The 16,616-nt window shown below is 44.3% G+C and overlaps 1 protein-coding gene across 1 annotated transcript in view; it reads left to right on the top strand.

Annotated features, from left to right (window-relative positions):
* RNF216 (ring finger protein 216) overlaps positions 1–16,616 on the top strand; it is a 129,016-nt gene that overhangs the window by 101,864 nt on the left and 10,536 nt on the right. The window contains exon 16 of the mRNA XM_036281962.1: positions 5,351–5,573. Coding sequence (XP_036137855.1) covers positions 5,351–5,573 — 223 coding nt within the window. The remainder of the gene's footprint in view (positions 1–5,350; positions 5,574–16,616) is intronic.

Genomic DNA, 16,616 nt, shown 5'->3' with positions numbered 1-16,616 from the left:
TGATGAGAATTGGGGCTATTGAGCTGAGGGGATTTAGATAAGATTTGGGACTTGAAGTTGATGCTATATTGGATGAGATCTTTGGGGTCCTTAGAAGGGGGGTGACTATAATTTGCATGTGGGATGGATATGAGTCTTTGGAGGCTACAGGACAGACTTTGGTATGCAGAAGAAGGGCCTCCAAAGATGTTCATGCCGTAATCCCCACCACCTCTCAATATTTTTACCTTACATGGCAAAGGGACTTTGCAGATGAAATTAAGGTTATGGTAACAACAGAAAACTAAAAAACAATGTACGTAGAATCACAAATACCGCCCCAACTAGAGAAGTCTAGCATTGTTTCCTTAAATCTAGGCTTTCCCCTGTCTGTCAGCCAGCCTTTATAATTTGGAGTGGCTACCAACCTGACCAGCAGCATGTCTTTAAATTGATTAACATCAAAAATTATTCTTTCTTGAAAGTAGTCCTCTTGCCAGGCAATATACTGATATCAGGAATGCTATTGCCTAAAAACACTTTGAACTTCTCATTCAGACTTGTCTTTCAGCCAGTTTATGAGCCAACTCCCAAAAAATCTGTTCTCGTTTACTATGGACAGTCATTTCTGGTTTGAGTTGGGAGGAGGGGAGGATTTCTGTTGTTGCTGTTTGGGCCTTTGTTTTGCACCTAAGAAGGATGTCTTACTCATGTAGTGAGTGCAGATTTACTGAGTGCTCACTATGGGTTACTATAGTTAAGAACCCTGAGCAAATTTCTTAATTTTTCTGTGCCTCAGTTTCCTTATCTGTAAAGTACAGAGGATAATCCTATCAATCTGTAGGGTTATCGGGAAGAGTAAAGTGCCCAGAATAGTTTTTGCCACATGCTGAGTCTTCCATAAGCAGAAGGCCCTGATTTACAAATGTGACCCAAGGAATAAACATGAATTCTTGCATTCAGGGCCTTTCAGGCCTGGTCACATATATTCTACTTAGAGTTGGTGATGGAGTGCTGCCCAACTCTATACTGGTTCTTGATATACCTCAGGATCAGGCACCTGGACTTCTCTAGGGCTCAGTCATAGGCCAGGAGATGTTTCTTAGAAGAAGAGCTGGCTACTTTTTGAAGCAGAGCCCCCATTCTGGTTGTCCTGTCAGTTCCTGCTACTGGCTGTATTCAGTGTCTGTCTGAGGTAGGCCCTTGGAGCACCACTGGGTCCAGTAGTAACTAGAAGGTCACTCTTGGTCTGAGCCCTACTTAAACCTGGCAGCCTTTATATCAGCAGTAAATGGGCCAGATCAGCGCATCCAAATGTGAAATATGTTGATTCCAAAATCCAGAAAGGCCTCCCAAGTATCTGACTTCTTTCCTTGTGGGTAGGGAATACAAGATCCAGCAACGTGTGCCTAGCTTTGAAAGGAATAGTTTGCTGTGCACACTTGATCTCTAGATCACCAGAACTTGGAGACATTACAGATCTCTATTTTTTTAGGGACTTACCTCCCACTGTCTCACATGCATACACTGTATTAGTGTGTCCTAGAGTACCTGCTACTTCCTATTCACCAGGTTCTATCAGCATATCATTTGAATGGTAGGTCACTGTGTTGTCCTGTTGGACAACAGATGATCAGGGCCCTTCCCAACTGCTTCTGGTCTTCTCTGCTTATTGAACAGAGAATAAAAACATTTTCCAGGTTAATAGCTGCATCCCAGTTGCTAGAGGCTCTGTTTACTTGCTCTGCTGAGAAATGACATCTGGAACCGCAGCTACAGTTAGAGTCAGCATCTAATTAGGCTTCCAGTGATGCACTAGGTTTAGGACCTGTTCTCTGTACAGGCAAGAGAAGTAAAAGGAGATGCGATAGCAGTCAGCAGCCCTGCATCTTTGAAGTCTTGATGGCACCAATCTCAAAGATGCCCACAGAAACCTGGTAGTACTTTTTTGTAGGGTAGGGATGCTCTAGACTCTAGAGCTAAGGAATCCTGCCATTTGTCAGGTGGCAAAAGTAAGAAACAGAAGGGTACACACATTAAATTATAAGTACTTTATTATTGCTGAATCAGCATATTAAATGATATGAAATGAATCAGGTCTTCCAACAAAAAAAGTATACACACTCACAAAGGAAAGCCATTTAAGATTTGAATAGTATATGCCACAAGAATGAAGATAGCTCCGTAAGAGGAGTTCCCAGCATATTTAAATAGTAGTGAGAAAAATAATCATGGAATCGTAGGATCTCTGTTGGTTATGTAGAAGAGGGCAGTGAGCCTTCCTGTTTGAACATGAGGTCAGCAGACACAGCTGCAGCTCAGTCCTCTCTTCCTGTTCTGAACAGGAACACATCCTGTGGGGCTGTTTGTTTCCTGCCCAATTTAGAATCTAGTTGCCAAATCACCTTCCTCCCAAAAGAATCAACTGATTTCTCCCCAGTTCCAGTTTGCATTTTTACATTGCTGGATAGGTGGTCACCACATCCCATAATAGCAATCCTTTTTTGGTTAAAGACCATCCTGGCCTACCTAGTACTGTTCTTTTGCTAAAGCAAAGGACTTGAATGGATATTCATGCAGTGTTGAATAGCTATTTGAACATTGTGGCAATGTTGAGTTACATACAATCTTTACATCTTTTTATCCATTTAGGAGTGCGTTTTCTCCCTTACCACACCCACTATTACGTCACATTGGCAACTGACAGTGTGGTGGAACAGAGCAAGCAAATGCACCCTCTTTCATTTCTTCTTATTTATTTATTTATTTATTTATTTTAATTGTTGAAAGTATTACAGATGTCCCACTTTTATCCCCATTGAGCCCCTGCCACCCCCTTCCTGTCGTCTTCAACTTAATGTCAGTGTCAGTTGGTTGTACATGTATGCATATAAGTTTTTCAGTTTATCTCTACCCACCCCAAATGCATCCATCCTCGTTCCAAACCTTCAGAAACAACTCAGAAACAAATAACCTTGGTTCTTCAGTCACTTCTCTCCCACACTACAGCCTACTAGCTGCCCAGGGAATAAGTCAGCCAGCCCCAGACAACCAAAGTGCAATGGCTGAAAGCCACACCTCAGTTTCAAGGTTGCTCTTACACAGAAAGTCTGTGCTATTGAAAATTGCAATTGTGTTTTGTTTTTTTTTATCCTCATTCAAGGACATTTTTCCATTTTTTGTACAGACAGAGCGGGAGGGGGAGAGAGGAAGAGAGAGAGAGGGAAACATCGATGTGAAAGGGACACATCGAGTGGCTGCCACCCGCACGACCAACCAGGGCCGGGGACAAACTGCAACCGAGGTACGTGCCCTCAGCGGGAACCGAACCCGGGTCTCTCTAGACCGCAGGCGGACGCTCTAACCGCTGAGCCAAACCGGCCAGGGCTACAATTGTGTTTTGATCACAGCTTTTTAAATTGGAAGCTTTTTCATTAGAACCTTACGAGTCTTAACATGGAGCATTGACAGGTGTTTAAAGTTTTCTGAGTAACTGAAATTATGAACATGTGTATTATATTATTTAGTTGACAATAATAAATTCACTTTATTTAAACTTTGTTTTCTTGACAGTGTTTTCTATTCAGCAAAACTTAGAATTCATTTGTTCTTCAGTAACTTGAACTGGGTTTAAATTATTTTCAAGCCAGAGTTCTGCCTTCCTTCATTTTGGGTCATTCAAAAATTTAGACTTAAATGAATAGCAGCCAATTTCCTAATGCATTTTTCTATTTTTGAAGAATGGTCTGGCTTCTGAGGAGCATATTACCACAACAATCTTCTAAATATAAGTAATTAAAAACACTTGCGTGTCCTGGCCAGTTTGGCTCAGCAGTTAGAGTGTTGGCCTGCAGCCCAAAGAGCTGCGGATTCTGTTCCGGTCAAGGACACGTACCGCAGTTGTGGTTTGATCCTGGTCCTGGTTGGGGTCATGCGGGAGGCAACCAATTGATGTGTGTCTTTCTCTCTCCCTTCTTCCTTTCCTCCCACTCTTATCTGAAGATAAATGGAAAAATATCCTCAGGTGAAGATTAAAAAAAATAACGCTTGCCTGCCCCTGACTCATATGGCTACTCTTACTTAGCAGAAAAACTTGGAACAGTAGAAGGAAGAAGGCTGTGTTTTCTCAGCCTTAGGAGAGAATATGCAGGTCAGAACTCATCCCCAGACTATCACAGTCATTACTATGCTTGGAGCAGTGGGATGAGTCCCAACTTCAGGGCTGTCCACCATTTGGGGCCTTAATGCTCTTCCCTAGTCTCAGTAGGCATGCCTTTTTTTTTTTTATCCTCACCTGAGGACACTTTTCCATTTTTTGTTCAGATGGAGTGGGAGGGAGAGAGAGGAAGAGAGAGAGAGAGAAAGGGACACATCGAGTGGCTGCCACCCACACGACCAACCAGAGCCAGGGACAAACTGCAGCCGAGGTACGCGCCCTTAGAGGGAACTGAACCCGGGTCTCTCTGGACCGCTGGCTGATGCTCTAACTGCTGAGCCAAACTGGCCAGGGCAGTAGGCATGCCTTTTGACACCTTCCTGTCAAGACCATACTTCTTCATGCCAGCTGGGTGTTCCAGCACAGCCTCTGCTCTCTACCTTCAAGGAACTCAACTTAGTAGAGGAAAACAGACACATGAACAATTATAAGCCAAGGCAGCAACTGTTATAAACAGAACACCATGGAAGTAACTTAGTTCAGCAGTGCCAGCTTTTGACGAAGAGCCAAGATCTTTCATTTTGACCCTAGTCATCTGCCTTTTCATATCAGTTAAAGTGCTTCTGGAAACAAGTAGCCTCCCATTGAATCATACAGATGTCCGTTCCCTCCCTGCAAGGCAGCCTGGGAATGTGGGATTCCATTGGCTATTGGCTCATCCCCAACTGTGTCTATCCCACACCCATGCCGAGTATTTTGAAATACAAGGTGTGAATATAACAGATTTAAGCTCACTGGCTCTCCATTATCTAGTTTTGTATATGTAAAACACATTGTTTCAGAATATCTTAAGTTTTTTCTCTCCATTTTAAGCCTACAGAGATTCCTATAACAAATAGAATTCATTTTCTAAGTGCTGTGTGCCAGGGTACTTTGTATTTTACCTATAATCCTCCAAACACTATGAGAAAGTTGGGTTTTACTTATTTAAAAATGAGGAAGCGGAGTCTCCATTCAGTTGAGTAATTTACCCAAGCTAAACAACTGATAAACTGAACCCAGTTCTCGGACTCCAAAACATAGGCTCTTTTCACTCTTTGAATGTCACCAAAAAGGTTAGGCAATCATATGTGGAAAGAGATAAATACTTAATAGCCATATTTTTCTTTCTTCTTCATGTTCCCTGCTATCTCCAATCATGTGTTCTTTTTTCAGTGAAGAGAAAATGACTGCTGCTCGCATTAGAAAATGCCACAAGTGTGGGACCGGCCTCATCAAATCTGAAGGCTGCAACCGCATGTCTTGCCGCTGCGGGGCCCAAATGTGCTACCTCTGTCGAGTATCCATCAATGGGTATGACCATTTCTGCCAGCATCCTCGCTCTCCAGGAGCCCCCTGCCAGGAGTGTTCTAGATGTTCTCTTTGGACCGACCCCACCGTAAGTGAATGCATGGCTGCCTATTGCTTTGTAGGGGGAATATCAATAAGGTGCTATATTGAAGTGAGGTTTTATGCATAAGTAACACATTGTGACCGATGAAAAGATAAGGAAATATATAGATCAGTTACCACAGGAAAAAAATTAAGTAATCAAAAAGCTATTCCTCTGCCTGGTTGGTGTGGCTCAGTGGTTGAGCGTCAACCCCTGCACCAAGAGATTGCTGGTTCGATTCCTGGTCAGGGCACATGCCCAGGTTGTAGGACCGATCCCCAGTGTAGGTTATCAGGAGGTGGCCAGTCGATGTTCTCTTTCATCAGTGTCTCTGTCTCTCTCCCTCTCTCTTCCTCTCTCTCTAAAATCAATAAAGAAAAAAAATTTTTTAGGCTACTCAGAAAGCAGCATGCTCAAACAGTGTATGAGCAAATTTTTTCAATCCTTTAGGGAATAAAAAAAAAATTAATATATTTTTATTGATTTTTGAGAGAGAGAGGAAGGGAGATGGGGAGAGAAATAGAAACATCAGTGGGAGAGAAACATCGATCAGTTGCCTCTGGCACTCCCCACACTGGGGATTGAGCTCACAACCAGGCATGAGCCCTGACCAGGAATCAAACCAGCAGCGTCTCGGTGCATGGGATGATGCTCAATTCACTGAGCCACACCAGCCAGGCAGGAATGAAAATTTTTATGCCATCTGAAATATTCCAGAGCATAGAAAAGAAAGGAAAGTTTTACATATTATCTGCATAAAACTTGTATATTGCTGATACCAAAATGCGACATAGATAACCCCAAAAAAGAAAACTACAGATCCCTTCTACTTATGACTATAGGTTTTAAATTCTCTAAATAAAACACCAGGAGATAGAGCCCTGGCCAGCTTGGCTCAGCGGTTACAGCATCGGCCCATGGACCAGAGAGTTCCAGGTTTGTTTCCCGCTAAGGGCACGTACCTCAGTTGCGGTTTGTCCCTAGCCTGGTTGGGGTCGTGTGGGTGGTGACCACTGGATGTATCTCTCTCACGTTGATGTTTCTTTCTCTGTCTCCCTCCCTCTCTCCCCTCCACTCTGTCTGAAAATAAATGCAAAAAAAAATGTCCTCGGGTGAGGATTAAAAAAAAATACCAGCAGATAGAAACCATGACCAAGTGAGATTGTTCCAGAAATGCAAGGATGGTTCAATATTAAGACCTCTTAATATAAGTCACCATGTAATAGCTTTAGATGGGGGGAAAAAATAGCTTTAGATGGTAAAAAAATTAAATTAAATCTGACATCCATTTTTTATTTGAGCTTTAAAAAATAATATTAGAAGGATGCTTTAACTTAATAGTGTGTTTTCAAAGTCCATATTTCAAAATAGTCACGTTAGGATGTATTTAATAGTGAAATACACAGTAGTATTCCCAAAAAGTCAAATGTAAGACTATCACCACTATTTGTTTCTGGAACTGCTAGTTAATACAATTAGCTAAGATAATAAAATAAAAGGTACAGGTATTAGAGAAGATAATTGCTAATGTTTATTGGGCACCCACATGTGTCAGGTGCTATTGTAAGCACTTTGATGTGTATAGAAGAAAAGTAAATCAACCATATTAGACCTGAGAAAAGACAAAATAATCAACTAGAAGACTATTAGAAGAAGTAGATGGCTAGATAAAAAATACATGTGCAGCCCTGGCCGATTTGGCTCAGTGGTAGAGCATCAACCTGCGGACCAATGAGTCGTGGGTTTGATTCCAGTCAAGGGCATGTACCTCCGTTGCAGTTCGTCCCCAGCCCTGGACAGGGTTCTGCAGGAGGCAACCGTCAATGTGTTCCTCTCATGTTGGTGTTTGTATCTCTCTTCCTTTCTCTCTCTCTCTCTCCTACTCTATCTGAAGATAAATAGGAAAAAATATATATCTATATCTATATCTATATCTATCTCTCTCCCCTCAGGTGAGGATTTTTTTTTTTTTTTTTTTTTTTTTTCCTCACCCGAGGACATTTTTCCTTTTTTGTTCTGGTAGAGTGGGAGGGAGAGACAGGAACAGAGAGAGAGAGAGAGAGAAACATCGATGTGAAAGGGACACATCGAGTGGCTGCCACCCGCACGACCAACCAGGGCCGGGGACAAACTGCAACCGAGGTACGCGCCCTTAGCGGGAACCGAACCCGGGCCTCTCGGGACCGCAGGTCGACGCTCTAACCGCTGAGCCAAACTGGCCAGGGCTCAGGTGAAGATTTAAAAATACATGTACAGAATGCCACTCAGTAGCAATGTAAATCATACAGTACTCTAGAAAATAACATTTCTTTAATAAGAAATGTTCACATTTCTTATTAATTCTTCACATTAAAGAAATGTGAAGACAACTATATCAAAGGATATGAAAAAACTTGAACATAAGGACAAATGTGCTTTGTTCTTAAATAGTTTTATATTAAAATGTATCAGTTCTTAAAATTGTTTTAAATTTGAAACTGTCACAGTACATTATAAGTTGATTTATAAGGGTATTAATGTGACATGTGAGGAGACTTGTTCTACCAAAAAGTGATCCAGGCTAACATTGAGTAAGAGCAAATGAAAGTCCTTGAGGAAGTACACCAAAGCCCACTGGGGGCCTAGTGACGGCCAGTTACTCCTCAGCTTCCATTTGAGACAGGTGAAGATGATCTGGATCGTGGAGAAGCATCTAGTCCCTAAAGGGGAGACTTAGTATTATAGAGAGATTAGTTCCCTCCAAAGAAATCTAGACGTTTACTGCAATTCCCATTTAAATTCAGTGGTATTTTTTTCTTAAAAAATTACCTATAGTTTTAAAAATGAGACTAATATTTACTATGAAGCTACACTAATTAAAACCATATATTCTGATACAAGAATAGGCAGATAGATCAAAGGAACAGAATAGAGACCAGAAACAGAACTTAATGTGTGGGAAAAAAATACCATTTCTTTTCTTGTTTTTGAAAATACTATTTTTTATTTATTTATTTATTTATTTATTTATTTTTAATTATAAGTTCTGTGATTTATCTCTTCCCCCTCCCACCCCCTCTTCTGGGGATTGTCAGTCTGTACCCTACTTCCACGTCTCTGGGACTACCCCGTTCCTCAGACTGTTATGTTCATTATATTCCACAAATAAGTGAGATCATGTGATGTTTGTCTTTCTCTGCTTGGCTTGTTTCATTTAGGATAATTCTCTCCAGGTCCCTCCACGTCGTCTCAAAGGATAAGAGATCTTTCTTTCTTACAGCTGCATAGGACTCCATTGTGTATATGTACCACAGCTTTTTTATCCATTTGTCTACTGATGGACATTTGGGCTGTTTCCAGATCTTAGCTATTGTAAATAGTGCTGCTATAAAAATACCATTTCAATAATAGATTCATTCTTTCACTCTTAACTATTTAGTGTTACCAGGACTAGTCTGACAAAAAAGTCCCATCCTCATGAAGTCTAAAATAAGAATCCTTCATTAGTTGGTGCTGTGTAGGAATAATGAAAGTGATGTGATAGTGAATGACAGGAACTGGAGGAGGAGGCCAATCTTAAAGTGATCTGGGAGGCAGCATTTGTATAAGACCTGTGTAAGGAGGAGGAGCAGCAGCAAGGCTAGCTAAGGAAATAAAACAAATTCAGTCCAGACCTGTTTGGCTCAGGTGGTGAGATAGGGAAGGGAAGTGGGAAGTAGGAGAAGCAGGCACAGAACCAGGCTGTGGGTGGATCTCATCGAGTGCAGTGGGTGCTGTTGCCAGGCTTATGTAGGAGAGTGACTTGGTCTGATTTAAGTTTTCAAGGTCACACTGGCTACCATGTCGACTGAGAAATGAGAGAAAATTGTTGTAACATATATATGATATAATAAATTAATATGTTAATATGTAAAGAGTGATGTGACTCAATAAGAAATCAGTAAAAATTGCCCTGGCCAGTTTTACTCAGCGGTTAGAGCGTTACACCTAGTCCAGTGAGTCGCAGGTTCGATTCCAGTCAAGGGCACATACCTCGGTTGCAATTCGTCCCTGGCCCTGGTTTGGGTCGTGCAGGAGGCAACCAGCCGATGTGTCCCTTTCACGTCGATGTTTCTCTCTCTCTCTCTCTTTCTCTCTCTTCCTCTCTCTTCCTTTCACTCTATCTGAACCAAAATGGAGAATATCCTCGAGTAAGGATTTAAAAAAAAAAAAAAGAGGAAAAGAAATCAGTAAAAATCCCTATATTAATAAGGATCATTTTGTCTGTGAATATCAGAAAGCCCAAAAATAACAGTGGCTTCTACAAGGTAGAGGTTTACTTCTCCCTTATCTATAAGTAACGGTGGACAACCCAGGGGTTGGATGATCACATTAATATAGTACACAGTTATAAAAAAACAATGCTCTATATCTATGTTCCAAAACTTGGAGGAAAAACATGGAAATATTTACACATAAAACACAACATGCAGCTGGGGTCACAGACCCAAGTTACCACAGGGGCAAGTGGTAACATAAATGATTGATAAACATGAAGTAGGCCAGATCTGAGAGACAGTAGGGTGTGGTAGGGCCTGCGGCAAACGGGAGGTGTAGGCCCATCTAAGGTGCTACTACTCAACTCCCATAGCTTGTTGCCAGATGAAATTGTACTCAGTTACCATGGGTTTAGATTTTTCAGAGAGGCTGGAAATCTGTATTTTAATGTGAAATCTCCCAGTTTTTAAAGATTGATTAATCCAGGTTATCTTTAAAACACAGTTCAAGCCCTGGACAATTTTGCTCAGCGGTTAGAGCATCGACCTGCAGACCAGAGAATCCCTGGTTTGGTTCCCGCTAAGGGCATGTACCTCAGTTGCAGTTTGTCCCCAGCCCTGGTTGGAGTCGTGTGGGTGGCAACCAGTCAATATGTCTCTCTCACATCGATGTTTCTCTCTCTCTCTTCCCCTCTCTCTCCCTCCTGCCCTATCTGAAGATAAATACAAAAAAAAGTCCTCGGATGAGGATAAAAAAAATCAATAAAACACAGTTCAGCCCTGGCCAGTGTGGCTCAGTGATTGAGCATTGTCCCATGCACCAAAAGGTCACTGGTTCGATTCCCAGTCTGGGTACATACCTGGATTGAGAATTCGATCCCCAGTTGGGGCCCATATGAGAGGCAACCAATCAATGTTTCTCTCCCTCTCTCTCTTCCTCTCCCTTCCTCTCTCTCTAAAATCAGTAAAAAAACATATTTAAAAAAAAAAATCATGGGTCAAGCCAGTACTTTATAAGCCAAAGAAAAGTATTGCTAGCCACCAGTCTTCACCCTGGTGCAGAACATCTTCACTGTGCCTGACAGGAGGTGTCAGGGTAACAGGTAGTCCCTGTGGAACCACAGCAGACTGTGCTGGTGGCCACACCCTAACCCTCAGAGCCACCAGTTTTTAAAAGTGGTGAGTCCTCCGGAAACCAGGTGTCTACATATCAGGAACAACCTCAGTGGTCAGAAAATTGGGCTGAGGCCCCAGGAATTGCTCTTATTCCAGGACTTTGTGACCCCATAGGCCCTTAGCAAACCCCCTTCATCTCCCTCCCTGGGGCTGAAGAAAAATCGTGAAAGAAAGGGGAGACTGCCCTGGCCGGTTTGGCTCAGCGGTTAGAGCGTCGGCCTGCGGTCCGGAGAGACCCGGGTTCGGTTCCCGCTAAGGGCACGTACTTCGGTTGCAGTTTGTCCCCGGCCCTGGTTAGTCGTGCGGTGGCAGCCACTCGATGTGTCCCTTTCACATCGATGTTTCTCTCTCTCTCTCTTCCTCTCTCTCCCTCCCACTCTATCTGTACAAAAAAATGGAAAAATGTCCTCGGGTGAGGATAAAAAAAAAGGGGGGGGGGAGACTTAGTAAATAGTTATCCTTCTGTTCTTGGTTGTGGGGAGGGAGGTGCGGCCACAGTGGGAGCATTTGGGAAGGTGATCCACGATGCTTTTTGTGTCAGAACTTCCCAGGACATGGCAGTTCTGTTGACTCACTCTTCTGTCCCATCCAACTAGCACAGGGGAGCCTGGGCATCTCTAGGAACTTCATGAGGAGATGGGATCCTTTTTTTTCAGCTGCAGCTCCTGAGAGGTATTCCTTCTACCCACCCCATCTTGTCTCTAGAAACAAAGAGCTGAGTGGGAGTTACCATGTGAAGGAGGATGCTTAGCAGTCTGGCCTATCCTGGTCCCTGTTTTTCTTTCTTCTCCCTTCTCCCTGTTCTTATTCCCTCCCCTGCCACTTCCTTTTCTTCCCACGCATGGAATTGATTATAAAGGTTTCTCATGTTCTGTTACCTTGTTTTGGTGCCATACCATGCGACTGCCCCTTGTTTTCTTTTGAATTGTCTTCTACCCTGAGAAAGGTTCTGGGTTTGCTCAAAATAAAGCTGGGAAGGAAGGTCAGGCAAATACAAACCCCTTCGATTTCCTCTGGTAGCCACAGCCAGAGATTTTGTTCCATGTGTCCCGTTCCCATCAAAACTGGGATCAGCCCCGTTTCCTTGATTCTTACCAGGAGACCGATTGAATTCCAACCCAGCATCTGTTGGGGCTTCTGAGAACACAAAGCCATTCAGAAGTTCAGGGAAACAAAGCATGCCCTGTCGACAGAGCCTGTTTTCCGCTTAATGAACCAGTGGGGCCAGGAAGAATCTCATTTGTCAGCAAGGGAGTTGTCCCTTCATGATTTGGAGAGAAGTTGAGATTTCATCCTTAATGACTAGAGATTGCTTGGGAACCCAAACTAACTCCATGTTAGAGAGATGAAATGGTGAATAGTAACATTCTTTTTCTGTTAGTTATCAAAAATAAACCAAAACATTCAACCAAGAGTCTTATAAAAACAATATGTCATTTTAGAAAGAAAAATAAAACTGAAAAGCAAACAGTCACGGCAAACCACAGTTCTCTGGTTTAGGGGTCAGAATGCAAAGCCAAATCTCAACACAGAAATGAACAAACATTATTTTTCAGTGGGAGAAGGGTTCTCCTGGGACTTGACTGTATCCAAATATGCTGACTCTTCTCTTGTCCATGTGCGGCTGCGTGAGTGGTAGGGGCTGACACTTTCGACCTTACTGGTAGAATTCGTGTTCAGAAGAAGTCACCTGGCAGCCTGGAGTCTACAAGGGGGGAAAGTTCCTTAAACACAAAGTCAGTGTTGAGCATGGGTTTGGCTGCCAGAAACTGTACAGAATTGTTTTCTACAACTTTGTTTCCTGAATGTAAGAGTTTGAAACATGTTCAGTTCAAACAAAACCCAAGTCTTTTTAGTCAGTTTATAATTTGGTGCCATTATCTCCTGGCCCTTGGTGAGGAAACCTGTTTATTTTTCCCAAGCCTGCAGTGGACTGGACAGCCATATGTGTTCATAAATTTCATTCTATAGTAGTTCCCTAAGGCAGCTGGATCACCCCTGTTTTACAAACTAGTAAACTTGCTGAAGATTGTGGTCAGTAAAGAGGACCATGGCTTTCCATCCCAGGATATCTGTTCCCAATGTCTTAAATAAGCCGCCCGCCTGCCTCCTCCCCTCAGTAGCTCTAGCTCTATCCCGACTAGACCAATGTGCGGGTCTTCCTGATGGACAGGCGTGCAGAGGGCTCCAGGCAGCTTGGAGACCCTTACTTCAGTGGCCAGGGAAAAGAAGAACTGTTGCAGTAATGAAGGGGGAAGGAGAGTATTTCAGAGAGGACTGAAGAGGAAAAGGTGGAAACTCACCCCAGAGGAAAGATATTCCAGACTTTAGGTTTGTAACTAATTCTTGGCTTCAGCGTTTTTTTTCCCTTAACTTTTTTTTTAATCCTCACCTGAGGACACGCTTAGAGGAAGGAAGAGGGAGTGAGAAACATCAATATGAGAGGGAAACATTGATCAGTTGCCCTACATACATGCCTTTACCAGGAATTGAACTCACAACCCAAGTATGTGCCCTCACCTGGGAATCGAACTGGCAACCTCTTTTGGTGCACAGGATGACACTCAACCGAGCCACATGGCCAGGCTTCCTTAACTTTTTTTTTTTATCCTCATCCGAAGACTTTTTTTTTTTTTAATCTTCAAATAGAGAGGGAGGAAGAGAGAGAAAGAGAAAGATCGATGTGAGAGACACATAGAATGGCTGCCACCCACACAACCCCAACCAGGGCCGGGGACAAACTGCAACCGAGGTACGTTCCCTTAGCGGAAACCGAACCCAGGACTCTCTGGTTTACAGGCTGACGTTCTAACTGCTGAGCCAAACTGGCCAGGGCTTAACTTTTTATTTTTTATTTATTTATTTATTTATTTATTTATTTATTTTTTCCCCTCACCCGAGGACATTTTTCCATTTTTGTTCAGATAGAACGGGAGGGAGAGAGGGGGACGGAGGGAGAGAGAAACATCAACGTGAAAGGGACACATCGAGTGGCTGCCACCCGCACAACCAACCAGGGCCAGGGACAAACTACAACCGAGGTACGCGCCCTTAGCGGGAACCGAACCCAGGTCTCTCTGGACCACAGGCTGATGCTCTAACTGCAGAGCCATACCGGCCAGGGCTATTTATTTACTTTTTAAATACTAGGTTTTGTTTGTTTGTTTGTTTGTTTGTTTGTTTGTTTGTTTGTTTTTTTGGTCCGTGCCCCTAGTGGGAACCAAACCTGGGACTCTCTGGTCTGCAGGCCGATGCTCCAACCGCTGAGCCAAACGGGCCAGGGCCAGGGCTTAACTTTTTAAATTTACATTCTACAGAAGAAAAAGGACAGTCAAGTGAGCCCTCATGTCGCCCATTCCACAATTGGCCATAGCATTTTATTTCTAGTCACTGTTTTAAATATCATTGTTTCCGTTATAACTGGGGGCAGGGCTACTTTCCTGTTGTACAGATGAGGAAAGTGACATTCAGGTCACTTGGTAAAACCGGATGCAAGCCCAGGTCTCGGACCAGATAGAGGCTTTTTCCACTCCAAAAGTCTCCACGCCGTGGAGTGAGAGATCCCAAATATAGGTGCCTCCTATAGGTGCCCACGGGGTCCCTGAGCCCAGTGAACCAAGCCGGCCTCTGCAGGTGTGGGACCCTCACAGGACCCCTTCCCCACTGAGCAAGTTTCAGATGGTAGAAAGGGGGCCTGGCAGCTCCAAAGTGAGTGTCCTTGATCGAGTTTGGATGTCACTACAGGACTTGACCAAGGAGGACAGCCACATGGCTCAGTCCAGTAAACATGGCATGTAGATATGTGTTGTCTTTAGCAAATGCCAGCAGGCCCCGACCCTGGCAGGAGTCAAAACATGGCCACACTCCAGGCTGCCTTCAGATCCCCTGGGGGAGCTCTAGAGAGAACGGTGTTTGGATGCTGGGCCTCTGTGCCCCGAGGAGATAGCCACAGAAGCCAGCCAAGAGCCTCCGGACTGTGCTTCTCCCCAGCAAGTTGTCCAGACCCCAGCTGCACAGCATGTGCCCCTCCAGGCTGCGCTTCACCCTCCTCCCTGCAATTTCCTGTTGCAGGGGACAGCTGGGGCTGAGGGTTAGGGTCTGGTGTTGCTCGGTGATCTGCAGCCGATCTGGGAATAATTTGAAACTAAATCCTCAGCTCTTTGGAAGCCTTTTATGAAATCATTGCAAGTTTATTAACAACAGCTGTGGCCACACATGACCTGGATCCCAACCCCAACCCCACCCCCAATATTGCACAAGGGAAGTAGCAGTTGACTTTGCAATTCCCAGTCACCTTTTTAAGGGGAGAAAAAGTTAAATGAAGAAGAAAAGTCGCCCATCCTTCCTCCCTGGTCACAGGAGGCTGGACAACCGACAGGCAGGCAGCCAGCCCTGGTAACAGAAATGTTGAAGAAAACAGAGGCTCAGAAGAATGTTGAAAGCTTCAACAAAACAGCCCTGTGCCAAGTGCTAAATGTCTGTTTTAGGCACCTTCGGCCTGTGGCTGGCAGTCATTGTTAATACCCGATGCGGGAAACGCGCTCGCTCCCCGTGAACCACTTGCAGTTTCTCTACCTTCAAGTTCTCCTGTCCAGACCCTGCTGTCCTGGCAGAGTTGCAGGCTTGTTGAGAAAAAAGAAGTTGGGTTTTGTGGCAGTTTTTTTCTTAATTGGAACCTTAGGTGAATTCTACCTCACTTCCTGCTGGCGCCTGCATGCTGAGTCGGTATTTGGCAAGGCTGGGCCCTGCCGTCCACCTCATGCTCCTGCCAGGCCTCACTCCCCACCCACCTCCCTGTGAAGCTCGTGAAGCAGGCCTGCCTGAGTCTCGATGTCAGGCCAGCACTTTCTGCATCCTGCCGAGCTCAGGAATTCGGGGAAAAGAAGGAAATAAACCCTTCTCCCTGTTAAGATGCAACCCGCCCAGATCTGCTGGGCAGTGTGACTCCATGTCCCATTCTGCGTTAGTGCTTTGTCCCATGCACTGGCCCACTGTGAGTGCTTTGCATGTTCCCCTCAGGGTCTGAGAGTAGCATGCATGGCTCACTTCTTCTCCACCTGCTGTTTTGTTTACACTCAGTCTTTTGAGACCTACCCATCTTGGGACTTCTTGATCCCTCACCAGTGTCTGCCCCCTCCCATCTCGGCCTAGCCTTGCTTATATGCACACTTTGTGGATCTCTTGGAAAGTTTTCACTGAGATTAGGAGGGGCCAGAAAGAGGGCAGAGAAGAGGACTTGTCCATACCTACTGGCTAAGGAGTGTCGTGCTGGGTAGGGGGGATGTGACCCTCGGTAGCCATTCACTGGGGCTGTTTGGGTCTCCAGCACAGTGAGTACAGACAGAGCTGTCTGTTCCTCTTGAAATTCCCTACTGACTGGGGCAGACAGGGTGTGAAGGGGAGCTCAGGTCTCTAGCAAGTTCAGTTTACCCTCCAACCCTATTGAGGGCAGAGCAGTTGGAGGGGTCGTAACAGCTCACTCCAGGGCCTGAAGCCTCTGACTGCTTACAGAGTCCAGAAGTGATCAGGTACCCCTCGGTAAGCCCAGAAGGAATGCCTCACACTGCCCTGGTCCTGATTTCACTCCTCACCACTCCATGTCTTTGACATGTAACCACATTCTCAGAGCCGGTTGCTG

The sequence above is a fragment of the Molossus molossus genome, unplaced genomic scaffold, assembly GCF_014108415.1.
Source record: "Molossus molossus isolate mMolMol1 unplaced genomic scaffold, mMolMol1.p scaffold_m16_p_4, whole genome shotgun sequence".
In the NCBI taxonomy this organism is placed as follows: domain Eukaryota; kingdom Metazoa; phylum Chordata; class Mammalia; order Chiroptera; family Molossidae; genus Molossus; species Molossus molossus.
The sequence above is the reverse complement of the archived record's forward strand: the minus strand, read 5'-3'. Positions and strand labels throughout refer to the sequence as shown.